General features: G+C 41.9%; 3 protein-coding genes across 4 annotated transcripts in view; 1 reads left to right on the top strand and 2 right to left on the bottom strand.

Moving 5' to 3' along the window:
* Positions 1-10,846, bottom strand: part of grk3 (G protein-coupled receptor kinase 3) — a 75,896-nt gene extending 65,050 nt beyond the window's left edge. The window contains exon 1 of one of the 2 annotated variants that reach the window (XM_026172666.1): positions 7,550-10,846. In XM_026172666.1, coding sequence (XP_026028451.1) covers positions 7,550-7,662 — 113 coding nt within the window. In that variant the 5' untranslated portion in view covers positions 7,663-10,846. The remainder of the gene's footprint in view (positions 1-7,549) is intronic. The other variant, XM_026172667.1, reaches the window with a different exon arrangement.
* A 1,308-nt stretch (positions 10,847-12,154) lies between these two features.
* On the bottom strand, positions 12,155-14,326 carry cryba4 (crystallin, beta A4). The gene is made up of 6 exons (XM_026172670.1): positions 14,246-14,326; positions 13,602-13,645; positions 13,130-13,248; positions 12,828-12,969; positions 12,542-12,684; positions 12,155-12,394 (listed from the first exon to the last, which is right to left on the bottom strand). The coding sequence occupies exons 2-6, from the start codon at positions 13,638-13,640 to the stop codon at positions 12,247-12,249; spliced, it is 591 nt and encodes a 196-aa protein (XP_026028455.1). The 5' UTR covers positions 13,641-13,645; positions 14,246-14,326; the 3' UTR covers positions 12,155-12,246.
* A 4,940-nt stretch (positions 14,327-19,266) lies between these two features.
* crybb1 (crystallin, beta B1) lies at positions 19,267-23,067 on the top strand. The gene is made up of 6 exons (XM_026172671.1): positions 19,267-19,351; positions 19,713-19,856; positions 20,558-20,676; positions 20,846-20,978; positions 21,458-21,600; positions 22,676-23,067. Exons 2-6 carry the CDS (start codon positions 19,734-19,736, stop codon positions 22,851-22,853), a joined length of 696 nt encoding a protein of 231 aa, XP_026028456.1. The 5' UTR covers positions 19,267-19,351; positions 19,713-19,733; the 3' UTR covers positions 22,854-23,067.
* The last annotated feature ends 4,703 nt before the right edge of the window (positions 23,068-27,770 follow it).

Raw genomic sequence — 27,770 nt, forward strand, 5'->3', positions numbered from 1 at the left:
TTTTACTTGCCCTTCACATTTGTCATGATTCATTCCATTCAACCATTCCACATTCCTCTGAAAACATTCAACATACGCACAATCACACTCCAACACATAGACAATACCTGGGCTTCTGTGTATAAAACATTTTGACTCCCGCAGAAAGGAACATCCCCAGCACTGTAGTACAACTGAGGAGAATATTAGTTGGGTTGTTCGTGAACAAGACGCTCTCACGACTCGTTGAGTAACGCCACTGACGTCTGACGACGTCACATTTTAGTACCCGTTCGGATCGCTTGGAACCCCGGTCGAGCAGGTACTATTTTAATACCTAGTACCAGGTACTAGGACCTAATGGAAAAGCCTAAAAACCGTGGCGAACCATGGCGATTCAATCCAAGATGGTACTAATGGAAATGGGGCTTCTGAGTCACTGAAGCAGACCCCTTCATGGTGTGTGCTGTTGGTGCCTGTTTGAGTGTTTCTAAGGGCTCATCTGAGATAAGTCATGCTTGCTGTTTGGTACAGACCATCCAACAAGTTGTGCTACAGTATTGCCAGGTCACATTTCTCCATTTTATTAGTTTTGCACTTGCATTAATTAGAAGATGTGTGTCTATAAATCTCCTACTCAGTTTCTGCATGCAGCTGCGAACATGATCCTAACGAGCTCACTTCTGGCTCCAAAGAACCATAATGGCTGCAGCTGAAAGAAGCTTCAGAAAGTGTGTGATGCCACAAACACTCTGTCCAGCTCTTATGCTCTCTATAGTGCACATGTACACACAAACAAGTACTGGCTGTATGTAATGGTGCAGACAGGAAATTAAAAACTAGGAACTAAACAAAAGATAAATGTATAAATGAAGGAACAAACTAGTTTTAAAAGGCATATTAGATTAGCAATCTACATTTGATCACTATCCTCTAGCTTGTTGTTCAGTGACACAACCCAAGCCTGCAGTCACAGACTCTACCAGGTATGTGGTAGATAGGAGGAAGGGCTGGAAACACTATGACCTACAGGCACATCCAATGGTCTCACCACTTTTTGAGGAAATGCAGTAATCGAGGATGCACATGAAGCATGTGGGTGAGACACAGATACAGCCCTGTTAGTAAAGTCCAAGTTTATATCACTGAATTTTGTCAAGATAGCATTCTGTGTGAGGCTACATAATAGTCTGATCCTTTATTATTTCCAACTCCCATTAACTTTGTCAAATGGGAGATATAAATGAGTGTATTCAAGCTGACTTCATGAGCACTTCAGGAAATAAGCAGTGCATCTGCAGGTCCACTTAAATACAAACCAGCGCTCTTCATCACAAACTTGTTTGTGTTTACAGTTATAATTCATGCAGTTGTATTGGACAGCTTATTCTCTTAATGTCCTCACTGACATGTTGGAGGCACATTTTCAACCTGGCTTCACTGACTGGTTTACTCATCAGCTGTGTTACACTGCTTTCACAGGTCCATTAGCTGAACCTTTTATCTCTGCGGCTCCTTTATGTTAATGTGTAATGTAATAAATAATAAAGCTCATATCTAGCACAGAAGCATTTGATAAACCACTCTCACAAAAACATTACACTAATGATCGATTGTGTGGTTTGTTTCCTCATACAGAAACGCCTCCGCTTGTTACAGGATTCAACCTGGTGTGGTCTTTACATGGAGCAGAGCTGCCAATCCTTGGATTAACTTGCAGCCTCCATGTTTCCCTGAAGACTAAATGTCTAATGAGTGAACTCAATTAGCCCGGCATACAGTTTCACTGGTAAGTCTACACTGAGTGCTAAAGCTTTGCTCTGTTTGTGGAGACGAGCACAAAGGTCATCCACTCTAACAGAGTGCTCCTGTGCAACCGCAGAGCAGTTCAGTTCTGATCAATAACATACCAGCACCTGGGTTTGCCATTTCATTTTTCTAAGAACCTCTACAGCTCCTCCTAATACAGATTTGCAGATTTGAAAAAAAAAGCAGCTAATGGTCATCCAATCAAGTAAGGGTCTGCAATTTAGAAACAGCACCACGGCTCTCCAGCTGCTGGAAAATCAGCATGTTTATGGAACCCAGTGTTCAAGTGATTTTAATCCCAGCAAAAATGGTTGCTGACGATTTGATTTTATTATGTGTATACACCGCACCACACTGTTTTAGTAATATACTCAGCTCAGTGCTTGGTCTCGCACACACAAATATCAATTTGGAACTCATCAGCGCATGTCAGCTGTTGCGTCATCTATCATCAGTGGGGTGGATGCTGGGGGCTGTCAGTTTAAAGATTCCTTTTCACTCCCAGGTGAGATTGAAGATATAGGCTTAATTATGGCCAAATATTATTTTCTGCCACAAGGTGATCAGGACAACTGCAGACTAATTTACAACAGTGAATACATTTGAAAATAATAATATAGGTACATCCCAATACAGGTCTATATATGATCATTTCATAGTCCCTGTGGATGCAATGTTATGTTCTCCATTTGCATTTCTTTAATGTGTCAATGTACGCCACCCATATGTAACCCAACATCACCAAAATTTATATGTGACAGCATTTTGTTCGACTCATGCCTAAATACAGAATGAAGAATCGGAAAAAGCGTCACATCTCTACGAGGTAAATGAAGTAAAATCTCAGTAAAAATCTGACCACTCAAAACCTTATGTGCTACAAAAATACACAAATATGGAAAATTGATTCTTTGGTGAGATCCAAATACATAGAAATTAAATCCAGGAAAAAAATGCAGAGCGAGAACTGTGAGCTGTTCCAGGCTAAGTGAGGGGAGAGGAGACATCACACTTCGTTCACCTGTGAGACACAGGACTCGGTTGAGAAGCCACCAAACCAAGGACTGATGCTAAATGGCCACTGAGCCAGCCAAACAGAAAACACAGAGGTCCAAGGGAAGCTGCAACACAGCAGCTAATATTTATCTTAAAACAAGAATTGCCATGTGGTAGCAAACTTAGCGCCATGTGTGGCAGTTATTTGGGCATTTATTTAGAAATTCCGTATGAATGAATGAATGGGGGGTGTCATTCATAACAAAGACTGTACTCCACAATTACCAGTCATGTCTGAGATTACAACTGCAGTACTGTGCTGTAAATATGCTTGAAACACAGGTTATACTTTTGTGCACGCCAATAATTGCACACCATACAGAAACATGGAAAAGCTTCAGAATGAAAAATCAACACAAAAAGTAACTGTTTCAAGACAAACTCAAAAATCCAGTTAACTGACCAGACCTACACTACATGCTGCACACATGATCACTAAGTCCTGTGTTTGCTTTGTGTTTCCACTCCCAACAAACTGCAGCAGCTTTCACATTACCACACCAGGAGAACCAAACCAAACAGGCAAACGCACCAGTTGTTTGGACAATACCACAAAGGTTAATCACAAAAAACACTTTAACCAACGCACAAACCAATGTTTGAATGAATCACCGCAAATACACAGCTGGCTAAGACCTTTTCTGAGTCTGACTGCTGAGCGGCTCTTTTGGAGGAGGAAAGCTGCCATGTCTGCCATGAACTGACTCAGTGCTGTGTTTCTCTCTGATCCACATACTGAGGACTGGGTCTTCTCTCCAGCTGATGTATGGCTGTCCAAATATACCTGTGGCCTGGCTAGGTAAAGTCTTTGTATTGGAGACGCACTTACTGTTGTAGTGGTACATGTTAGTGTTCTTGTATCATCACTGACAGCTGCCACACAGCAGTCCACAAGCAATTAGCCAATCTGCTGCTATAAAATATAAGTGTGATATTATCTAAAAGCCCTAAACAGATTTAGTCCTCTGCAAGGTATTGTCTCAATTATTAAACAATGTTCAAAGCAAAGGCTGGAACACACATTAAAATAAAGCAAAAGCCTATGTTTTAAAATCTGTGACAGCCACAAAAAAGGGCCAAAAGTTTAGTAACTGGCGCACGTGTATGTGCTACTGCAAGACTGCAGTTTGCTCTCTTTGGCTCTGTTGTGTATATTTGTTCATGTTCTCTGAAAGTGCTTCAGATTTAGCTCTCTGGACCAGAATACAGTTACTATCAGCTTGAACTTTAAGCACCATGAGAGAACTGTTATTTTGATTTGGTGTTTTCTAAAATAAATTGGACACAAATTATTTCGCAACTGAACTATTTTGTTCTGGGGGAAAAATAAAATTGGACAAAATTTGCAGCCAAATGATGCCGGTTCTGATCTTTGGGTTTACATTGTTTTTAATTCTCCTTCACTGCCAATGAAACAAAGAGCGTTTCACAGTTACTGATTTCCACAAACACGGTCTCTGAATCGCCCTCTACTCAATCGTGTACATTTAGAGAAGATAGAATGAGCATAAATAACACCCAGATAACTTTTTTCATCTGCCCTTTTTAGCCACACCATCACATACACAGAGTTAGTGCAGGGTTGGGTGCTTAAGGGCCATGAATCTCCAAGTCATAATTATTGTGTTATTCTGTGACTGAATGCTCAATGTAATGGAATAACGGTTAAGACGAGCTTCAGGTTCTGCGAGTTACTTTTAATACCACACTGGAATGAACTGAAAACAACAGCACATCAACTTTCTTACAACCTTTTACAACAGTGATGCTTCAGAAACAACATGAAGCTCCTGATTCACTGATTTAGGTTTGTTACAAATAATGAAAGTGCTTTAATTTGAGCCCATTTCAGAAGCACTGACAAGCTGACTGTTAGAGGAAATCACCGGCCACTGCTGCCAGACCTGTCAGAGGTGGGAACTCTCTGCAGAGCGTCAGAGCCTTTGTTTGTGCACTGAAGGTGTCTAAAGTCTGCCAAGAGGGTGGGGCCCTCCTGCTGTTATGGCATGTAAATACATCAATGAGTTACAGGGAGCAAGGACTGATTTTTGACCTAATTCACTCTACATGAACAACGATCAAGGCACACGCATTCAATTGGTTATCAGAGAATATGCTTTCCTGTAATCATTTCAGCTGGAAAAAAATTAGCAGCACGTATTCAAGTGTCTTTCTGCTGGGCTGCCAGATTAACAAAGATAAAGTACCAGCAGAGCAACATTATTGGACACACAAATTCAAAATTATGCTTTTTTGAACTTCTACTGCTAACTCAAACTTTACACACCTCCATCACTGAATGAAGAAAAGAGTAGGATAATATTTCTCACCGCACTATGAGGTGCAGATTTGCCTATAAATGACAGGACTGATATTTAGTTCTACAACTGTTTATTGATTTCTTACTACTGAAAGTCTTCTTTTCCCCTCAGCACATCAGCTAGTCACAGGCACCTGCACTATGAAATGACTTAAAGATACCCCGGGTATCTTTCTGTTATCTGGATCCACTTACCCCAACAATGGCAATCAGGATAACTCTTACATGAAGCTGGTTATGAACTCACTAAGGCACAAGCGTGTTGACATGACAGGCTTGGCGCTGGCAGCGTCTGACCAATTACACAGATTATTGGAAGAGGATTAAAGAGGATTATTACTTAAAGCTGAGCAGCTAAATATATAAAATTTACAACAGTAAATATATTTGAAATTATTAACATAGGTATGTGCAAATACAGATCTACATATGATCCTTTCATAGTCCCGTGGCTGCAATGTTATGTTCTCCATTTGCATTGTTTTAACGTGTTGCATTCAATGTACACCACCCATATAACTCAACATCACCAAAATTTATATGTGACAGAAATCTGTTCAGCTCACCCAAAAAAAAAAAAAATACAGAATGAAGAATCTGAAAGTGTCAAACAAAGACAATTAGATAAAATGTTAACAACTGACAATGTGTTCCAGGGCATTTTAAAGAGTAACATGAAAGTAATGTAATGAGTAGTGTAATGAATTACTTTCTCCTGGGAGTACTTAAGTAATATAGTGCATTATTTTTGAGAAAAGCGTTATTCTAAATACATTTCTTTTTTAAATAATGACCCCAACACTGATTACGCCAACATGCAGTGGTGAAACGTGTTTTTGTTTCCACCTTTAATCGGACCAGATTTCTTGCTCATTTCGTAAAGCCCTTTGCTTTGGTTGAGGTTGCTGTAGGAGCTTCTTCTCTTGGTATTACATCGTCACAGGACACTGACACCGCTCTTGCTGTCAGAGATGGCCAAGCCTAACTCGTTAGTGTGCACAAAGACATGGTGTCGCTATAATATACATATATACACAGATGGATATATATAGATATATAGATAGAGAGGGAGAGAGACAACTGTATATATACACCCTACTTCATATTAAGATTCTAGATTAAATGTTGCATTAAAAAAAATAGACCTCAGAGTTATACTGTGTACTACGATAAGAAGATGTATTAATTTTATATTAGTTAAAGCTTGTATTTAAAGCTCACTCTGAATATGTCAGCTAATTCTCACGTCAACAGATGGACAAAGTGATCTAAAGGAGGAAGAGTCATAGTGGAAGCACTGGGGTGTCAGATGTGACTGCGTCAGCAGGGAAGAAGAATTCTGAAAGGGACTACAGAAGTCAGGACTAGCTCTGAGTCAATCTGACATTTGCAGCTTTCATATGCAAAAATAACATGGAAATAAATACAAAACACCCCAGAATCCAGCCTCAAAACCGTAAGGAAAAACCCGTTTGCGATTAAGAAAAGTGGAGTACAAGGTAATAGCTGGAAGCACAATGAGCTCAGATCAGATCAGTGACAGTGGTACAAACTATCCAGCTAATCCACACCTAACAGCACCATTTGAGTTCAGCATTTGACTGAACTCAAATGGTGCTGTGAAATTTTCACAGACCTCATATGAAAAGCAACCATGTCAATAACCAAATTTCAACCACATCCCCTTCAATGAACTTGCACGCTACAACCTGGACTGAAGCGACACTTTCAAGCCTCTGCTGCAGGGACAAAAGGATGTACAATTATATACAAATGGTAAGAGGTGGTGGGGGTGTACTATTTCAATAGGACTCTAGCTTTTGTCTTGAGTAACACCTTCCTCGGTGAGCTAAACGCTTGCAAACAGCAAAGATGAGATCAACAGCTGTATAGAGTGGTAATAAAGATGCATCAGAAGGATTTACAGCAGCAACGACAACACTTAGCAGCTTCAAAGAATGAATTACACTGGCTACAAGACACAGATTTAGGATCAGACCTTTAGTCAAGAAAGCCCGGGAGCAAAGAAAACATGTCTGACAAGCAATGGACACCAGAAACGATGGCAAACAAAATGTGCAGGTAGCTCCAACACTGTGGATCATTGGATTAACTTCTTGTTAACTTTAAGCTCTATGACAATGATGGTTGAAATGCAGATTTTACGAGGCCGGGGTTTGCTGCATGTTCTTAGAAACCTAAAGTGAGAAAAAGCTTTACAGTCATTTCGGTCCCCATCAAAGGTAAGGCACAGGTTTGAGAGGAAGCACGCCTCCATCGCCATATATGGTCGCGTAGCATGCACAGAAAATGTCATCCATTTCACAAAAACACACACATACACACACAAAAGCCCAGCATCAAAGCCCCTATGGATGTGCTTACCTAGGCTCAGGCAAAATGATTTTCTTGCTCGCCCGGGCCGCTGGAGTAGATTTGCTCTTCTCCATCGCCATCAAGTAACTGACATCAGCGAGCACCGCTTCAAGGTCCGCCATCTTTCGACCCTGGGACGACCAAATCGATTAAATAACCGGGCCGGGAAGGGTGGCTTCTGATTTAGGGGCTTAAAAACAACGTCCTCGGCCAGATGTGACCCACATCAAGGGCCAAGGCGCGCTGTGGGGGCCGGATGAATGGACGACGGCGCTGACCGTCTGCTGGGAAACGGCGGCGTTGTCTGCAGCTCCAAGTCTGTTCAAACTACCATCGTTGTCACGTAAAAGAGGAAACTTACGAGGGAAGACATAGGGTAGGGGTTAGTCGAAATATCTGCAGTAAGCAGGCCCGCTAGATCCACCGTCCTTGCGATTCCATGTAGCGCAAGGGGCGAGAGTAAGGACCTGTGATGTTTCTCACACAGGTAGGTGCGATGCACCACACACGGGCGCTGTCAGGCTCTACAGGTCTCCGGGGACTTGCCTGGTCCTCCTGTGTCCAAACGACTGGTCTGTCTCTAGTGCGGCATGTGCTTCAGGAAGAAGGGAATGAGGGAAGGAGGGGGCAGGGGGGTGTTCCTTAAAATGTAAACACTACTGTCGAAAAAATGTTCTAATCTTAGCGGACTGCCTGCTCCTCTCTGCAACACAAAATCAGCCACGCCGTGAGAAGACAGGCTTAACGATCAGTGCAGAGGGGCTGGTGAGACACTGCTGAACGGGTTAGATGTGGATCATCAAGGTGCCCGTTTGTAGTCTTGTGCTCCTGCAGCAAAACGCTAATCTGTCAGGCGCGACCTGGCATAAATAAAAGCGTGCAAGCCGAGGTTAGAGATAAGCCAGGATTCATGATTTGCATTCCAGAGTATCCACACAGCGCTGCTGTTTGTGCCCCTGTTGCTGCTTTCCTGTGCAGCGTTAAGGCTCAAACCTTCCTTATCGTCTCGTCAATCACGCACAAAAAAAGTCACCGGAAAAGATGCGGTTAAACTGCTGACAGAGGTTTGTCGCCAAATTCTGTCCAGGTGTAAAGGAATTGAATCAAGCGATCACAAACCAAATCCAGCGGTACATAGCTAACTGGTTTCTAGCCGCTGCCACTATAGATATTTGGGTTCGTTCGCTAGTTAGCTACCACGCTAGCTAGCAAAATTAAACCTGCTAGCCACGAGGCTAACTAACCACCAGGATTCAGAGCGGCCAGTCAGACACTCCTATTTTAGGCTATTCCGCTTCAGCAGACATATAAAATCAATCCCGTTGCAAAGACAGTCACTTGCAGGCAGACAAACAGCAGCGATTTTCTCAGCAACGTTAAGCTAACGGCCGAGGCGAGGACACTGGAGACTCGTATTGGGGAAGTCTTGCAGCGTTTCCGCTAAACAGTCTTCGACAGTCCGGTGAAGTCAGAACGAGGATAGAGATGCAAAACAATAACCCATAGCTGCTTCTTCGGTTACCCCGAACGTTAGGGGGACCCTCCCTGCCTAAAGACCCAGCACAGAGTTACTGAGTGTGGGGGTGAGGGTGACGCTGATGATGGAGGAGGGGGAGGGAGCGCTGGCCAGTAGTCTGCTTGGTAAACGCTAACTTTTCTTCCTCGCTGTAAACGCTGGCTGACCGACTGCGCGGCGAGGCAAACTGTCAAATTCTTTAGTCCGTGCAATGTTAAGAAAAAAACAACAGAAACAATATTTATAGTGATGAGGTTAACAGTACGCTGGCGCGCGCCTCAGAGATGTGAAACTGAACGTTCAGATCAGGTCTTCTTGCTCCGCGGCAGCCCCGCGCGCCTCCTGCCTACCAGGTTCTCGGCGTTCGCAGAGCCACTCGGCTGCTTAAACGCTCCAAGCCTCTGAACGAGTCTCCTTCCGCAGCCTCTGACTGAGTGCCAGTCGGTCAAGTCCGCTTGTTTCAATTAAGGTGTTCGTCGCCTCTAGTACGGCACATGTGTGGCTTAAAGCCTCCTCTCTATATTTTTTTTTCTTTTGGTGTTTTTTGCTAGCACAGTGGCTCTGTCTGCTTTGTAGTTCGACTTCCTCCCACTGCGGCGGGGAGAGGCTCGTAAAACACGGAGCGGCTCTCTCGGCTGTTGGAACGGAAGCGCGTTATTAGAGGTGCTTAGAGAGGAAGGTGTTGTTTCGCTCTGTTTATTTATGTATTACAAACAAACAAGGCGCAATCCGCGCCTATTCATGCGCGTGCAGCTAACTTAATCAGGGCGCCGAGTCCGCGGTGATTAACGATGCTCACTGAGAACAGCTTGGATTGGCCTGTAGAAAAGAGAGCTCTTTGGTCGGGCCTGCTCTGTTTCCGCTGCACTACATTACCCCGCTGCCCCCCACGCTGCTGCTGTTCGCACTGAATTGGAATAGTCACGAACAGTAGCTTCCGACAGTTCATATTACAGCAGTGTATTTTGCGTCAACGTACGCGTCGAGGGATGCGTGCGTTGCTCAGGTGGAGATGCAGTGCCGTTGCCTGGCCGCACATGGTAATACTCTTAGTTCAGTGGACGGGCAAAGAGGCTTTGAGGTAAGGTGGGCGTCAGGAGCAGGGCTGTTTTGGATGAAAACTGCATACAGGGGCCATCATAGGTACAATAAGTCTGAGTGACAAAAAAAAAAGACTCACTTAAAATGTGCAGTGAGGGTGGCAGCACAGTGAGCCTCATTAGACCTGTGACATTGTTCTTGTCATGACATAAATCCCCCTCTGATTTATGTCATGGGTTGTGAGGTTAAAGATCAAAATTATAACCTCTGATATTTCTGTACTGGCTCCTATCTCTCTAATTCTCTTAAAGAGGTTAAATTACACCAGAACACCAAAACTGGACTAAAACTCAGTGGCAGCAGGTGTGATGGAGGAACGGATCCAAATTGGAAGTTTTTTGCTTCATATCTTGTCAGTATGTATGGAGGCTGTCAAGAGAGAGGTCCAACAGTGAAAGTCTGCAGTCATCTGAAAAACACGGTGGAGACTGTCATGGTTTGGCGCTGGAGGGCTTGTCAACTTTCAGATTTGCATCCACCATATTATAGCATCTGCAAAATATCTGATCTTTCTTTTTTTCAGCATAAGAGTGGCCCCAAACACTTTTCAAAGCAACGTCAACATTATTGAAGCAGTGTGGGCTCATCCTGGCTGAGAACAGAACAAGAGGCAGAAGAATCCAAAGTAAAGCTTTTTCCTTCAAGAAGGAAACATTCTTGAAGGAAAAAGGAAGGAAACGTTATTTATTATCTATCAATTATCAATCAACTATCAATTATCTATCAATTTATATCTTAAAAGAGATTTTTTTCCCCTTTTTTGGTAAGAATCAGAAAATGGCTTTATCACTTTAAAAACAGATATTTTAATCATTTTTAAATGGCTAAATTCAAATATAATTTAAACCAGGCTATGACTGTCATATTTATTCAATGTATAGACTAATGTCATTGTGATTTTTTTGATTCCTTTTTTTTATCATTTACTTGACAACCACCTTTCCTGTTGGAAGGCGCTCTTAATGCTAAACTATATACAACATGTTTGGAATGTCACGCTGCCATCGAGGCCTCTTTTTAGAGGGTCTTGCTTATTTCAGCAAATTTTGCATGAATTCCAGCAGCACTGTGGTCAAGGTCCCCAGTGGAAACATCTTTGGGAGTTTCCAAACAATGACAAGGTGTATGAGACTGAAGCCAAACAGAGGGGAAAAAGCCCCAGCGTTTTATTTTATTTTCCTCGCTATATAATTCTAATAAATGCAACTGTATTTCTGAGTTTTGCACAATGTCATATGTATAGGCTGAAGGTTGTGTAATTTTCTTGTGTTGAAATGTGGTGAATAAATTAAATGGGCTGTGGTAACCACATAGAAATTTTGAGAGCAGCTGAAAGGACCGTGTTTCACCCCCATGTGCTGGGAGGTGTTGCCTTTTATTCTAAATGAAAATGAATCTTTAAAGCACATTTTGAGCATAAAATCATAACAGTTTCTTCTTCATAGTTCCTTGATAGCTTTCGTGAATTTAAGTTTAAAACTATATTTCAAACATTGGAATACTTACCATTAGTGATTACTGACTTATCAAAACTGATTATTGAATTATCAAAGATAATAAGACAGCAGCATTTGTCCCTCCATAGTGTAGTGGACACAAATCCCCCCTGGAGTTGTGCCAGGAAGGGGGGATTCTGCCAAATCAAACACACGGGGCTGCCCACGGTCACAAAGGAAAGCAGCTTCTTCTTTAATAAGACAGCAATGTTTGATTAGCACATATCTTAGAAAAAGATATGTGAAAGGACTTGCAAATATTTGTTACAGTTTGGTTCACATTTATTAATCTGGTTGACATCGAGCACTTACATAATAAGCTAAAGACTTGGTTCTAAATGACATTTTTTTCCTCACATTCACCCTTATTAGCAGGTAACCTCTGTACACCGTCATGTGAATTATACAGAGGTGATCGCAATTCAGAGGAAAACACAAGTGTGTGATGTATAAGTGATTTAGTATGTCCATATGATAAGCACATACACTGGTGGAAGTCAGTAAGGTTTAAGAAAAACAGTTTATTTAGCACGGGCAAGCAGCAGGGGTCAAAGGTGAAGGGTCACATGCTCGAAAGGGTTTGGTGTAAGTTATTACTGCTGAATACGGCGGATGGACTGGATCTGAGGGGTCTGGCAGTGAGAGCCAAACTCCCTGAAGTGTTTGTACTCCCCACAGTGACGATCGCACTCCATGATATATTGGTATCCACGATAACCAGGATACTGGTAGCAGACAAATCTGTTGAGAATTGACAGACGTGGAAATGCAAATGTTGTGAAATGTTGCAAAGCATATTGTGAAAATCTGAGTAGGGTTATTTTTTGAACTGCTGAGAGGATGAGGAGGGGGAAATAAGGAGGCAAATAAGCAGCTGGGGACACTCACGCTCCAGAATGGATCCTTAGAGAGCCAACTTCATTGTTGCACCAACCCATGGCCTGGAGGGAGGGGTAATCGTCGCTGAGCTCACCCTTACGGCCCAGGAAGTTCTCACGCTCATAGATAGTCATACGACACTCTCTGTGGTTCTGGAGGTGGGGGAGGTAAAGAAAGAATACATTTGAGTAGTTTTTCAGGTCAGGCAAGTCTACATTATTGATTTGTCCGTCACAGCAGCATTCGCTCACAATGGAGGTTTTTCAGTGGAAAAAAAAGCTGACAGATAACTTACAGCACAGGCAATGGGTCTGAAGGAGGTCAGTCTCTCAATGTGATAGGCATTGCTACCTCCAAAAGCATCAGGCTGGGGGTACTCTCCCCGCTCCAGGACAAACTGCTGTCCCTGATAGGAGGCATGCTCATAACCCACCCAGCTGGAAGGAAGCATAGAAAAAAAGAGATTATTCCATCATCCCAAAAGTCCTTAAATCCACTTATACAGAGGTTAATAACATCCTGTCATGTTAACCGTATGTCACTTAATGATGGTTTTCTGCTGCATGTCTATCTATGCGCACATATCTGTTTACTCACGCTCCACTCTCCACCCTGAGGGAGCGAACGGTCTCAAAGCCAAACTCCATCACATTGCAGCACTCAGAGGTGAACTCATGGCGGCGTCCCTGGAAGCATTCCTCATCGAAGACAATGATCTAATGGGAAAAAGGACATGCAGCTGATGGCTGTACACACCATCCACTTAAACTTGATGTGTGATGTCTGAAATCACTTCAGCAGCTCACCTCAAACATATAAAACTACATTAGCTAAGCTAATCACTCTGAACTGGGAGATAAACCACGTTTAACAAGCCCTAATGCACAACTGTGTGATATTCCAATCCCAATGAAGTCTTTATAGCGTCCTAATGTGGTGTGACTTCATTGGGAACTCTCCCTGATGCTCAACTGTATGAGGTGTTTTACAACAAGCAGCTCCTGGTCACATCTGAGGGAAAATTCAAAGGTGCTGATGAATAAAGCTGCTCTTCCATCTGCAGACTCACCTTCCAGTGGCCGGAGAACTTGGTGCAATGGTGAGTCATCTTGTCTGGAAGGAAGAAAGAATTTTATCCACGAGTGCTAACAATGAATAGACAGCAGTGACAACAGGGAAGCCACACACTCTGAGAGGTAAGCAGTCATTTTATTCTGATGCAGAAACTAGCCAGAAGCTAACCAGTAAAGACAGATGTGTGAACCAGAAATCCAAAAAGTGAAGAGCAGGAGATCGGTTCTATTGTCAGACCTATGAAAAAACAAGTCTGTGTCGCAGGTACAGTGTGTACTTTACACATAATGGGCAGGATACTGAAAGCAGCCTGAACTTGTAATTGCTAGATGGAAAGCACCAGTGTCTATTTATAGTTTGGATACCAAACAGAAGAGGGTCACAGAGGCCACAGGCTTCATTTGGCTACTCTAACTTTTGTCTCTCTCTTTCTAGTTTTTCTGCCCATTTCTAAGATTGTTCCATCATCACCACTGTTCATCGCAGCCACTGGGTGCAGTGATTTCAGCCTGGATGGTGTGTGTTTGGAGTGGGAGTAGATATGGATGTGTGAATATGGGGGATGCTATACCCTGGCTGTGGTACCCTGGCTGACCGTGCTGGATGGCTGTGGCGGCTGGGCGAGGGACAGGAACTCACCTTGCTTGATGCCCTTGGGTTGTCCTGCCGTGAGAGTGAGAGGAGCCACACGCCCCCACCCTTTTAAAGCCTCCCCTGGCAGGGGTCCATGCTGAAAGCCCCGGCTCAGCAGCAGGGAGGGGCTTTTCTTTGTCCCCACCTGACAAAAGCATCGTTAATCTATGGAGGGCCAGAAGTGCAGACACCACATTATCACTGGGGGCAGTGGACACAGAGACCAGGAATATAAGAAATGAAACATAGAGTGCAAGCTGAGAAAATACTGAGAGCCAACGGCATCAGAGAGGGAAGAGAAAAAAGCTGGAGCTGGAAGCTCTTTAACTCTTTATTTCAATTTATGTCTGCAAGTAAAGACCAGTCATTTTCTCAGTTAACTGGTGCTTCATTTTTGCCATTAAATGTGTGAAATTTGCAAATACAATAATGACCTGTCATACCATTAGAATTTGTTGATGATGTGAGACCAACAAACACAGACAGAATAAGCTCTGTGTGCATGCCTGCTCATGTTGGTAATAGCAGTGAAGCGTTGATGGTGATTCAGAGGATGTTTTTTTTTCCACAATATGTTTGAAAATAGTAGAACAGAAAAAAAGTTAAGAGAATCGCAAGATCCGATTTTAGTATGGGACATAAAGACCTTAATTTGTTATATCTATTAAAAAAGGTTGGTACCAGAGTTAAAGCACTAATTGCGCCAAATATGATTTTTTTTTTGCAATGTAGTGTCAGAAAATAGGAAGAGTACTAGATGGCTCTGTCTGATATATAGCTTATTTAGCCTAAAGCTAAGTCTTAAGGCAAAAGACCTCAAGTTTTTAAAACGGTTGTAACAAAGGATTTTTATTTGCAAGATCATTACTTGGAATCTGTTCTCAGTCGCTTTGATGTCACTTTCAGGTGAAAAAAAAAAACAGAAAAAAAGCAACGTCATGCATGTGTCAAGGCAGATTTTCAGTGCAGATAGTATTCTTATGAAAGCTTCCAATGTGTGCAGTGAGAAATCTAACCAGTGCAGAGGAAGTCCTTCATCCAATTATGGCAAACACTAATACTTACACCAGAATGCTTTCTAACATGAAACACGTCTCCACATCTCAAATCTGATCATTTGAAGTGTTCTAGCAAGAATACGTGGTTGATCACACAGATCATAGCAGCACTCTTTCTTTGTGTGTTTTATTTTTTTTGTCATATTCATAATTACAGTAACAAAGCCTTGTTTTTACGAAATGTTCAACAGTTTAATGAAAAAAATGTAAAAAAGCCCTCAATAGTAAAAACAGGTTTAACCTGCATGCTGTAGTGTAATACACTAGCTAGGACTTGTGTGTTAGTGTGTGTGTGTGTGTGTGTGTGTGTGTGTGTGTGTGTGTGTGTGTGTGTGTGTGTGTGTGTGTGTGTGTGTGTGTGTGTGTGTGTGTTTAAGTGCTTACATAATCAACCACATGTAAACAGGAGCGCAGAGGCACTCGTCCTTATTTCCAGTGAGCCTAAAGGAATTTCAGCTTATCTAAAACTTTTAGACATAATTCACTGCCTCAGATCTTCATATACAAGCCTTGCTTAATCAAAGTTCATTTCTCTGAAATCAAAACAGAAATTGTAGTTCAGAAAGACCAAAAGTCTCAATGAATGTTCAATCATCCAGATCCAGCAAATCCCAAAAAGTTGATCCCGTTCATCTGGATGTATCAGTGGGGAAATGTTTCATCTCTCATCCAAGTGACTTTTTCCCCCATCCTTATAAACAGTGCTTTTGTATAATAACTGAAACTAGCACCATGGACTAACAATGGGCTGTGAGGTCAGTTTCATGATCATTAAGGTTGGGGAACCCTGCAGTCAGTTGAGAATGAAGAAGTCACTTATAAGAGTGACAAAACATTTTTCCCACTGAAAACACTACGTCCAGATGAACAGAATCAACTTTTTGAACAGAGACCAAAATGTTTCCTGCCTGAAAAGAGTCACATTTCAAAAATATCAAACAGGTTTCCTCATCAGATTTTTTTTTTCTACACAACACAAGAAAAAAACTGATCGGATTCATCTTACATTAGAAGGACACTGTTCACTTACCAGGGGAATTGTGTAATCAGCCATGATAATGATGAACCCCTCTGAAAGACAGACTAAATATTTTCTTCTTGAGAAAGCCGGGGAGGACTCCTGAGACCCCTGGCAGTCATCAGAAAATGGACATTAGAGAATGAAAGAGCCAAGGGCTGGTCAAAATCAATAGGTTCCTTTCATTTGGCAGGACATTTTGTGGCAGTGTCAGAAGATAAAAATGACAGTGGTCAATGCATTTAAAAGGCCATGTGTGTTTTCTGCCTAAAAGTGTAAAGCAGTGACAACCACTCATCTACTCTTCTTCAGACCTCGCAAGTATCATCATCAAAATCATTATCATCATAAAATGAAGTCACAGATATAAGCTCTTGCTCTCTTTTATTTCCTCCTAATGATGTCAGCAGCACTAACATTAGCTATCATTAGTGAGGAACGCTCACACAATAATTTGTTCTAACTATTAAAGGAACGAATCTCTTTGGTTACAATATTTAAATTAAAGTGTGCTATGCTATGTTGTCAGCTTCACTGGCAAAAGGTACAGGTGTAACACACAGGTACACATACCTGTTAGTAGTAAGAGACTAATAAAATACTAGAATTTCACTCAAGCTTCATGTGTGTGCCATAACACACAGCAAGCCTGAAGTAGTGAAAGTTTCTGCTCCTTACTTCTGCATTTGAAACTTCTGCATTGTGGATCTATAAAGATGCACTTGCTTTTGGTGAAGTCTTTAACATTATTTTTCCCATTTGATGCTAACATGTTTAAAGTCAGCCCTACCAAGTAGGATCATGTCCATTTAGTGACATGTTCGTTTATTACCCCAAACACATTTATTTCAACTAAACTCCACATACTCCATCCTGCTGTCTGAATACTCACTAATGTCAGTCTCCTGTTGTCTTTATCAGTTACTTTGCTAAAAACGCTGGTGACTTTTCTTTCTTACAAATGAAACCATGTCTGTGTAGCATTCTGAAATATCAGGAAAAAGTCTGACTAAGATTAAAAAATCCCTTTCTCAGGAAAGACCTGACCAAGAGGGCAGCAGAAATTACAACAAATATAATCACAGCATGGAAGCCACCCAGATTACACTGCAGGATTAGTTCACATATCAAACGCAATTTAATCCTGCTTCCATCGTGGAAATGATCTCAGCTGAAGTGATATAATCCACACATAATCCATTCGCCATAATCCCATAATTATTACCACCAACAATGACCTTTATTCAACCTCTGAAGATGACCAGGAGGAATTCTCATGCACGGCTGTGTGGCAGTGCTTTTTTGTCTAGATTACCCACCAGTCAAGAACTACTCAATATTATCCCAGCAAATTTAAAGGAAGTGAACATGCTGCATATGCCCCCTTTATCTTTTAAATGTACCGGCTGTAATAATAATAATAATAATGGATTGCATTTATATAGCGCTTTTCAAGGCACCCAAAGCGCTTTACAATTCCACTATTCATTCACTCTCACATTCACACACTGGTGGAGGCAGCTACAGTTGTAGCCACAGCCGCCCTGGGGCAGACTGACAGAAGCGAGGCTGCCATATCGCGCCATCGGCCAACACCAGTAGGCGGTAGGGTAAAGTGTCTTGTCCAAGGACACAACGACCAGGACAGATAGCCCAGGGATCGAACCGGCGACCTTCCGGTTACAGATGCGATTCCCAACCCCCTGAGCCACGGTCACCCCTACAGTAATGACAGTACTGTAGTTCATGGACAAAATGTAAAGCGTAAGGTTGGGGTGAGGCTAGTAAAACCCAGGCTTCTACCCTACTTGGCTCATCCCATTGCATTGATTTACATTTCTACTGTTGATTTAACACGATACCACAGAATAACTTAAAAAATGCTGCCCATACTCTCTTTGACAAACACCTGCTTTACACGGGCACTGGATTCATAATAAAAGTGTAAAATTGCTGTCAAAGCCCAAATTTATCAGCAGGTTCTCCACAAAAACATCTTAACATGGACACTGCAGAGAGAAACTGTGACAGAGAAAGGAAGATGTCTGGACATTCAGAGTGTTTGTTACACATGAGAAGCTACAGAAACAGCGCGCACAGAACAAAAACTGTTCTGGCTCTTTCCTTACCTATATAAGGTAAGTCTTATTGTCTTTGGTTTCTGGTACAAGAATTAAAGATTTAATATCTGGCTAAACAAACAGGATGCTGGTTTTGGAAAATGTCAGATGCCAAACCTTATGTTGATTGGAAAGATCCTTTTGCGATATGAATGTGTTTATCATCTGTTAAGTAGTTGGCTAACACTAGCCAGAACTAGAAGTAGATATCAGTAGTAAGTGTTAGTGCAGTGCCAAAGCATTTAGTGGAACAGCTCTGGTGAACCTGAATGTCAGTGGGAGAAAGAGAATCTCCAGTAACTCAATTATCTCAAAGTTTAATAATGTTTAAACAGCAAAATGTCCAAAAAACCAAAACACTTCATTTGAAATGCTGTTTGATTCTTTGTATGGAGAACACATAGAAGATCAACATGAACGAATAGATCACTGCCTTTTTTTTCGTTTTCTGTCTGTTTCTGTTGTGGTGATTCTCCAAAATCAAGAAATGGCGGTGAGTTAAAGTAGAAAGTCTGAGTTAAAGAATATGTTGTATTTGTGTGTGTGCCTTTTCTGTGTAGGTGACAGAGAGTGTGGATTACCTCTTTGTGTCCTGTGGACCTTTGCATTCCTCAACTCTACATGCGACTACAGCTCACAGGCCTACCAGCCCAACACACAGCAAAGAATGCTGTGTCAGTGGTTTCCTTTGACAGCAAAATGCTTACAGGCAGGCCCGAGGGGCCAGCAGTGTTTCCAGGCTATGCGATGACCTGCTGGCTTTGGTCCAGGCCAACAGTGATGACGAGAGGTTTTCTATTGTGCTGTGAGCCTCTACGTTTGGCCTTTGCCAGAGTATAAAAGCTTGGGTTGAGCGTTGAAGGGACCAGCACGAGCTAGCCTCCCTCATACGGCACTGCAAGCTATACTGACGCAGGTAAGCACACACAGACGCAGACATACAGGCCAGAGCATCCATCATGGTACAGTAGGACACCCACACATCCAGAGCCAGGGCCCACTCCCTGCCCACCGCTCCCAGCTTAAACTCCACCGTCCCGGGGAAAGGCCAAAACAACACCCAAATGAACCTCCAACATAAACTTCAGACTTGTGCTACTAGTCCAAAACCCTCCAAACACTTCTGCCTACCAACCCTCTGTCTATGTTGACACCTTGCCTGGGCCACATTTAACCTCACTTCTCCTTCCCTTTCACTTTCTCCTCTGAAACCCTGTCACTTCAATTTACACCTCTATTTCTGTTCATCCCCTTGTCTTCCTCCATCTCTCACCCAGACTCTCCTGAAGCCCCTCACCATGTCTCAGACTGCCAAGTCCGCCTCCAGCCAGGGCACTGATGCCAAGGACAAGGGAGCCCCAGCTCCAGCTGCCTCCAGCAAGGCCACCAAGACTGGCGAGCCTGGCATGGGATCCTTCAGAGTGAGTCATTGCAGAGACAGAATGTGTGCATTTTATTTTTTCCTAAAGGGCAAAGAAAGTAGACTGCATGTTGTCCCATGTGTTTCATCTAGCAGGGCAGTTATATGTTTATTTACTGAAGGTTTGAATTAGACATTAGAATTTCAGATACTATGGAGGTGAATGATAAAGAACAGCAAGAAACTTGGTTAAAAGACCAAAAATAACCACTTTGAATTTAGATACTGATGCTTTGAGCAGTACTTTTTTTTTTAAATCCAAAATGTATTGAGGCTATTCTTTCTGATGTGAGTACCTATGTACTTTAGACTCTTTCTGTGAAAGCCACCGCATCACAGGGCTTAAGAAATGTCTCTGAGATGGAGCAAAAATTAAATGACCTCATATACTATAGTCTAGTGAAAAATAATGTATATTTGTAAGCTCATAATCTTTAATACTGGCATCATTTTACACGTAGCCACGTTAAAAGTGACATGTTTCTAAAGTATAAGGTCGTTTTGGAAATCTAAGTGATTAGTAAGTTCAGTCAGTGCTGAGGACTTTAAAGGGGAAATTACAGTTTAAGAAGTTGCCTTTTTTTTTCATGCTCCATCCAAAAATGATTCCAAATCCAAAATTTGTTTTAAACCTTCCACATGAACTAAAGCTATAAACATAGTGTAAAGAAACAGCTATGACTCTATGTGTCCTCTGTGCAGATCATGCTGTTCGACCAGGAGAACTTCCAGGGCAGGATGATGGAGGTCCAGAATGAGTGTATGAACGTGTGTGACCGTGGCATGGATAGAGTGCGTAGTATCATTGTGGAGTGTGGCCCGTAAGTGAATACACACACACACAAACACACTTGATTTAAGCAGCTGCCTGCATATCTTCTCTATTCATGTATATGTCACTTTTATCTTTCTTCCAATTCTTCTCCTGTGCCTCCCCACTTAACCCTTTTGCCCCCCCCAATCCTGTCCATGGTGTCCCCCGTTCTCCAGCTTTGTTGCCTTTGAGCAGACTAACTTCCGTGGGGAGATGTTCATCCTGGAGAAGGGAGAGTATCCTCGCTGGGATACCTGGAGCAACTCCTACCGCAGCGACTGCCTCATGTCCCTCAGGCCCATCCGAATGGTAAAATGAGCTGTTTTCTTCGTTTGTTTTTTCATAAAATGGGAGAATATAGTGATTCTAAATTCTCAGACCCTACGTTTTGACTGACTAACAGTCCAGAGCTAAACTTACAGCAAAGAAAAGCAGCAAATCAGCAAATATGACGAACTGGAACCAGGAAAAAGTTTGACATATATGCTTGAAAAAGCACTGAAAAGGTTAAGTGACTATCAACACAGTTCCTAAAGAAAAAAAATCAACAATATTTTTCACATGCTGATACTATAGCATATCACATCATCAGCATGACATTAGTAGGCTTTGGCCCCTAATTTAGCACAAAATCCATTCATGGATTCCACTAACTGCTCATGGAAGCAGTTCAACATTGCCACCCACAGACAATTTCTTACAAAATGCAATCAATGAAAAAGCAGAGAATGCACATGTAATGTATGTTGTATAGAGACTACATTTTATTCTTCCTTTCCTACCTGCAGGACAGCATGGAGCACAAGATCTGCCTGTATGAGCTCTCTGACTTCAAGGGCAACAAGATGGAGATCCAGGAGGACGATGTGCCCACACTCTGGGCGCATGGCTTCTGCGACAGAGTGGGCAGCGTGAGGGTGCCAGGAGGAGCGTGAGTAGACACGTTTAGTACTTGTGCTCTCTCACAAAACAAAACACAAATTAGCAGAGTATCACAAATATCATCAACATGCAGGCCTGTGTTAAGGCCTGTGAACACACTGTGGAAGTCAATTTTGTAGTACGTCATATTACTATAGTAAAAAGTACATTTTCCATATATAAAATGGACTGCCAACATGGTTTCAGACACACCTAAGAGGATTCCACAGACTTGTTGGATTATACTACAAATAACAAGTGGGATGAGATGTCATTAAAAGGCTTGTCCTTTTGTCTACAAATCTTTTTTTTAGCCAGAAAATTTGCTTCATTTCATTATGTCCTCTAGGTCACCAATACAAATCTGTTCATTTGTATTGCTGACCGAAAGCCTCCAGAACAGCTTCAGTGCCTTTATCATACACCTTGAAAGCCTTTACACTCTGGATTAGATAAATGCCATCCTGACCAGAACATTCACAAATCTAATTCTTCATTATTGGAGTTGGTAATGCTCCCATAAATCCACTTCAGGGGAACTCAGAATCTCCTAGTTACCACTGCAACCCCTTGAAGGACTTCCAGAACATTCTGTCAGACAACTAAAACGTTGTAAAAGAACCCCAGGTTCTCCTAAAAAGAAACTCAGAATCATTTAAGAGATCCATGGAAGGAGAACCAGGAACCTCACTGACGACTAACTGAACCTCCTTAACCGAACTCTTCAAGCTCCTAAATGTCCACTTAACCCTTAACTTAAGCATTTCTAGAACTCCCTTATGGACTCATTAAGACTTGGTATCTCCAATGTCCTCCAGACCTCCTAATTCACTTCTGGTGTCTCCTAGGTGATCAGTAGAATCTTTTCACCACAAGAACTTCAACAGTAAACATTAAACTTCTTAGGACTTAGCATTATAACGGTCTTATTCTCTATTATATTATATCTTATATTCTCTATCATAACCCTATAATTTCATATACCATTTTTTTTTATTTGTATGGATATCAGCCAGTAGTACACTACATGGACATCCTATAATAAACACACAACCATGACCTTTACCTTATCATGTCTCTCTCAGGTGGGTGGGTTACCAGTACCCTGGATACAGAGGCTACCAGTACCTGTTTGAGTGCGGTGACTACAGACACTACAATGACTTCTGCGCCTTCCAGCCCCAGATCCAGTCCATGCGCCGCATCAGGGACATGCAGTTCCACCAGAGAGGATGCTTCACCTTCACCTCCGCCAGCAAGTGAATGACATCTGCTGGCTGCCCGGTGCTGTTGCAGCCATGCAGCCCTCTCAGCTTTTTATCTCTCCAAACAAGCCCTTTCTCCAGTCTCCAGTGCTTTCCTTTATCTCCACATCATCGCTCCATCCCAGAGGAAAGACAGAATGAGAGCAAACACACTGGACAACATTAAGTGACTTTTTATGGTGCTAAAAATAAACATGTTGAGAAAAACCTAACCCTTCCTGCCTATACTATCTTTATTCATTTTTCAGAAAAATGTTCGGATGATGTTGTAACAGAAATATATGAAGCGTAGGCAATTTTGATATGCTAGATTTAACACTGCAATTGAGGGTCCTGTTTGGAGATGGACCATCCGATATTACGTATCGGTATCGGTCCGATACTGACCTAAATTACTGGATCGGATATCGGAGAGAAATAAAAAATGTAATCCGATCCATTAAATATCACAAAAGCAGCTCACAAAACTTGCGACATGGCGTAACTCGGCTCATAACAGTAGCACGTTGGAGCAGTATGTCACGTGATAGAGCAGCTGTGGCCTGCAAGACCTGTCAGCGGTCTGGTTGAGCATTTGGAGCCTGGCATTTTATCTCGGAGGAAGTTATCCCAGAGAGAAGTAAAGCAAGTGTGTAAGTTCATCTCTGAATGTTCGTAAAGCATTCCAGCTTTAAGCTTAACAACCGATATATGGAGCAACTGCCTCTTCTCTCCCCTCCCTCTCCTGCTGCTACTTCAATCCAACATGAAACTGATTAATGATCAGCTGATCGGCTTTTCTGTCGTTAGTCCATCTCTCTTCTTTGTTTATCGCCCACTTCGCGCCAGAAAGAGGAAACCAGCGGCTGAACAACAGCTTGATAATCTGTTGTTAGAATTTATTTAATATTACTTTCTACACCAGGATCCTTTTCTAGGCAGCTGACGGCTGGTAACTGTGCAGGGACGGATCTAGCAAAGTTTAGCCAGGTGGGCCAATAGGGCATTAACAGGGAAAAGGGGGCACAAAGACATACTTTTCTTTCTTATTCTCATTTAAAATGTCGAGCTTTTAATAAATAATTATCTGATAATCATTATTACACCCAAAGTTTTAATCTGATGTAAAAATGTATAGAAGTCCATTACTGTATATAGTAACTATTAAGTCTAGTAAGCTATAGTACTTTTTCCTTTGGGAAGGTACCATCTGTGCAGTCTGCAATTCTGTTGAAGAAAGATGTTGAATCTATTTAATTATCCTTGAAAAATAATTGATTTCTGTGCATTTTTTTCCACCCTGCATCAAATTAAAGTTGATTATGTCGATTAAGCGTCATGAGGTGGGGGGTGGTTCCCTATTTTTTTTTTTTTTTTGCTGGGAGTTTGCAACCCTATTAGTTAGGTTGCTTACTCTTTAAAATACCAGAATAGGGAGGATGGAGAAGGTTTAAGTTTATTAGATTGATTAGTATTGCTGAACTATGAAATATTTTGGGTGCAGTGTATTTTTTGCATACAGGTATAACAGAATAGCTTTAGTGTTTGTTTGTTTTTAAACTTGAGTATGAACTTATACAAAATGCAGCAAGATATTAAAAAAACAGTTTTATTGATTAAAAAACACTATATCGGATTCATATCGGTATCGGCCGATATCCAGATTTATGATATCGGTATCGATATCGGACATAAAAAAGTGGTATCATGCCATCTCTAGTCCTGTTATATAGTTGCACTATTTTTAGATTTCTTTTATTGGCATGGCTTTTTAAATTTAAAAAAAAAGACTCGACAGTATTCAGTTTATTCTCTAATCTTAAAATACAAGAATAGATATAAATGCAGTATAGAAGAAGTGGTAATTGAATTTTACACAAATTAATACCAGGAATACGGATAATTAAAAATAAAGTAACTAGAAGATATTCTTCATAGTAAATAAAGCAATGGGTTTACAAAATAGCTTGCACTGACTTTCAGAGTCAGAATCACCTTTACTGTCATTGCACAGTGTGATAAAAACTGCAGCACAACGAAATTGTCTTGTGCGTCCTTTACATCAGCACCCACATTCACACAGATCTATTTACACAAAAGTTCAGTTTTGTAATGATACTGGGCAAATAAAACTGCTTTGCAACCTGGTGAACGGTAAAATCGAATTAGTTCCCAGAATGTGTTTTATCCTGAACAATATTGTTTGCAGAGGCAGCCGGTCATGAAAAGAACACCCAGTGAGGGCAGAGGGAGTCCAATTATATCTTTCAGCAGTTCTTGTTACTCGTTTGAGGGATTTCTTGTGGTTCTCTGTGCAGTCAATGTACCATGCTGTTATAGAGGTTTTGCACATGATGTCATGTGCATGTCGCTTAAGAGCTGTCCGCCATACTGGACATAACGATCACATCCAATCGCTCATAGGTACTTTATATAGAAATTATCATTACTTTTTCCCTGCTTACAATGGCTGTATTCTGCTTTGTGGTTGGGTGCACACAGCAGAATACAGTTTCAATTTAAAAATTGTTACAAAAGCTTTAAAATTAATATGGTGTAACACGCAATATCACCCTTTAGACTCCCACGTGTTTGTTGAAAGTATCACTTCAATGTAAAATCGGACCGCTGCTGTTAGCCTTCAGCAAGTTGTATGATTTAATCAGTCTAGTATATCTGTAATCTGAAATCTCCATATTTTAATGCAACTTCTGGAGGCTTAATGCAGATTTTTTGCTACGTAAAACAAACTGCGGTTTGCATTAATTCAGTGATTACAAGGCCCAGTTCAAAAGACTCTGGTAAATAAAAAGGAAAAAGGGAATCCTTGCACCTGGCAATGCCTAGAAGCAGCAGGTATGCCCCAGTTGAAACTGGGGTAAAGTGGTCACATGTTTTGAATCACACTTCGGAGCAGTGTTTCAAAACCTCTGTGCTTCTGAAGCTCGATACAGTATCGAAACGTCTGTTTCAACCTTCCCATCCCTACAAATGAGTTAAATCTGCAACATATAAAATATAAAGCACCATGTGACTGAGTAGTCATGGCCCAAATGAAGCTTTCTGAAGCATGTATTGAAAAAGGGTTCATTACTTGAAGCTCGTCAACATAGTCCTATATTTGGTGTCTTCTTGTAGCTAAAAGCAAAAGCTGTGTGAAGAGCAGCTTGAAATGAACTGCTTCATTATGATTGCCCATTCTACAGAGCTCAGTTGACAGCATCTGTGTGATATCAGGCTACCAAGGTGGTGCTTTGAACATCTTTTTGTGTTTTTTTGTGTTTCTACAATGGTGTGGTCTCCCATTGTTTGACTCCTTGACAGCACAGTCTTATAATACATTGGGAGTATGCTTGTGCTGTGAGGTCCTCTTTCACCTTTCTTTTGGAACTATCCACTTGTCATACAGATCTCTCATGTCTGTTTTCAACTCTTTAGGTGCCTCACTACCCTCCAGCCTAGTGGAGTGAAATCTGAGTCTGTAACGCTGTGTTCACACCGAACGCGATGGACGCGAATAGAGCGTCAGGTTTACATGTAAAGTCAATGGAAAGGCGCGATGACGCGCGATTGCGGGTCCCGCGAAAATTCGGAAGCAGATTTGCGTCGCGAAAACGCCAAAACGCGTGAAACGCGCGTCAGTGTAGCGCGTCAGGCGCGTTTGACGCGCGAATAAAACCACGCGCGTGAGTTTTTGTGTTGCACTTTGTGCATACGCGCGTTTCGCGTCTACCGCTCGAGTTGGAAAAATCTGAACTCCAGCGTCAAATCGCGCCGCGACAACCAATCAGGAGCCTGGTGACGTGGCTGTTACCTAGGTCAAAGGGGCAGATCCAGCCAAAGCCTTTCATACTTCAATGGAGGGGAAGGCTAATCAATGCGGTAGCAAACAACTCGGAGCTGTACAACACCAGCTGCTTTCAGTACCGAGACAGGAATAAAAAGGACCGAGCTTGGAGGAAGATATGTGAAGAGATCGGGCAACCTGGTAAGTTCATTCATTTCTCTTTTGAAAGTTTTCACTGACCCGGGGAAGCCGCACAAAAGCTAGCAAGCCACCGCTATTTTCCCACTTACGTACAAATACCGTTCTGCTTTTATGCATGTTGTCATTTAGGAATATATTTTATTGTTTATTAATAAACAGTACACAGTGGTCCCGCTGTTCATCCGTCACTGCTTTGCTTTTTCGCTGATTTTTTATTGCACAGTACAGCATTGCATTCTGCAGCCTGATTGACAAATCTCCTGCGCTTGCCAAATTTATCACGTTTGGTTTTGATAACCATCGCGTCCAATAGAAAAAACAGCACAAAAACACCCATAACTATGAGCCTCATTCGGAAATAGACACCTGCACCGTGAGGGAAAAAGGCGCACGAAAGTGGCGGGCAGATGAAGACAAACCGCGGCATAATAATACTTTTACGTTTTGCAATCTACAAAGGTTTGCACTTTGAGAATCAATTGTGAGAACTGTGACCAGGGGCTAGTTATTCTGAGAACCCCTGCAATAAATGAGGGACCACTGTCTACTCTACGATTATTATATCCAACCTGTTAACATTTAATACTGTATTGATAGAACCAACTGATTCTGCAGCAGAGCATCCCCAGTCCCTGAGCTCCTGCTGCTGCACCCACAGATATGTACAGCAAGCACTGATACCTTTTTAGTCGGTGGGATTCCCTTGTGATCACCTTTACTAAATATCTACAACCAATCTGATTATATCCTGTTATTGTTTTTGTTCTTTTTTCAATGTTGAAATTAAAATCTAGTAGCAGCCTTCTCATTTCTTTGTGTTTTGTGCTGTTTTACAGGCCCACAGAGGAGGACGGCTCCGAGGCAGATGAGGGACGGGTCCCAGGACGGTCCATCGGCGGTGGAGCTGGCCATCCTGGAGTCCCTGAAGAGGCCACACCAGTCTCCAAT

This window comes from Astatotilapia calliptera, chromosome 7, assembly GCF_900246225.1.
Source record: "Astatotilapia calliptera chromosome 7, fAstCal1.2, whole genome shotgun sequence".
NCBI lineage: Eukaryota > Metazoa > Chordata > Actinopteri > Cichliformes > Cichlidae > Astatotilapia > Astatotilapia calliptera.

Coding starts and splice junctions, on each gene's coding strand:
- cryba4 (XM_026172670.1), bottom strand. CDS start 13,640: ATGACTCACCATTGCACCAAGTTCTCCGGCCACTGGAAG. Junction 13,249..13,601: donor AGTTCTCCGGCCACTGGAAG/GTGAGTCTGCAG, acceptor TTTTCCCATTAG/ATCATTGTCTTCGATGAGGA. Junction 12,685..12,827: donor TCAGACCCATTGCCTGTGCT/GTAAGTTATCTG, acceptor CCCCACCTCCAG/AACCACAGAGAGTGTCGTAT.
- crybb1 (XM_026172671.1), top strand. CDS start 19,734: ATGTCTCAGACTGCCAAGTCCGCCTCCAGCCAGGGCACTGATGCCAAG. Junction 20,979..21,457: donor CCCTCAGGCCCATCCGAATG/GTAAAATGAGCT, acceptor TCCTACCTGCAG/GACAGCATGGAGCACAAGAT. Junction 21,601..22,675: donor GTGAGGGTGCCAGGAGGAGC/GTGAGTAGACAC, acceptor TGTCTCTCTCAG/GTGGGTGGGTTACCAGTACC.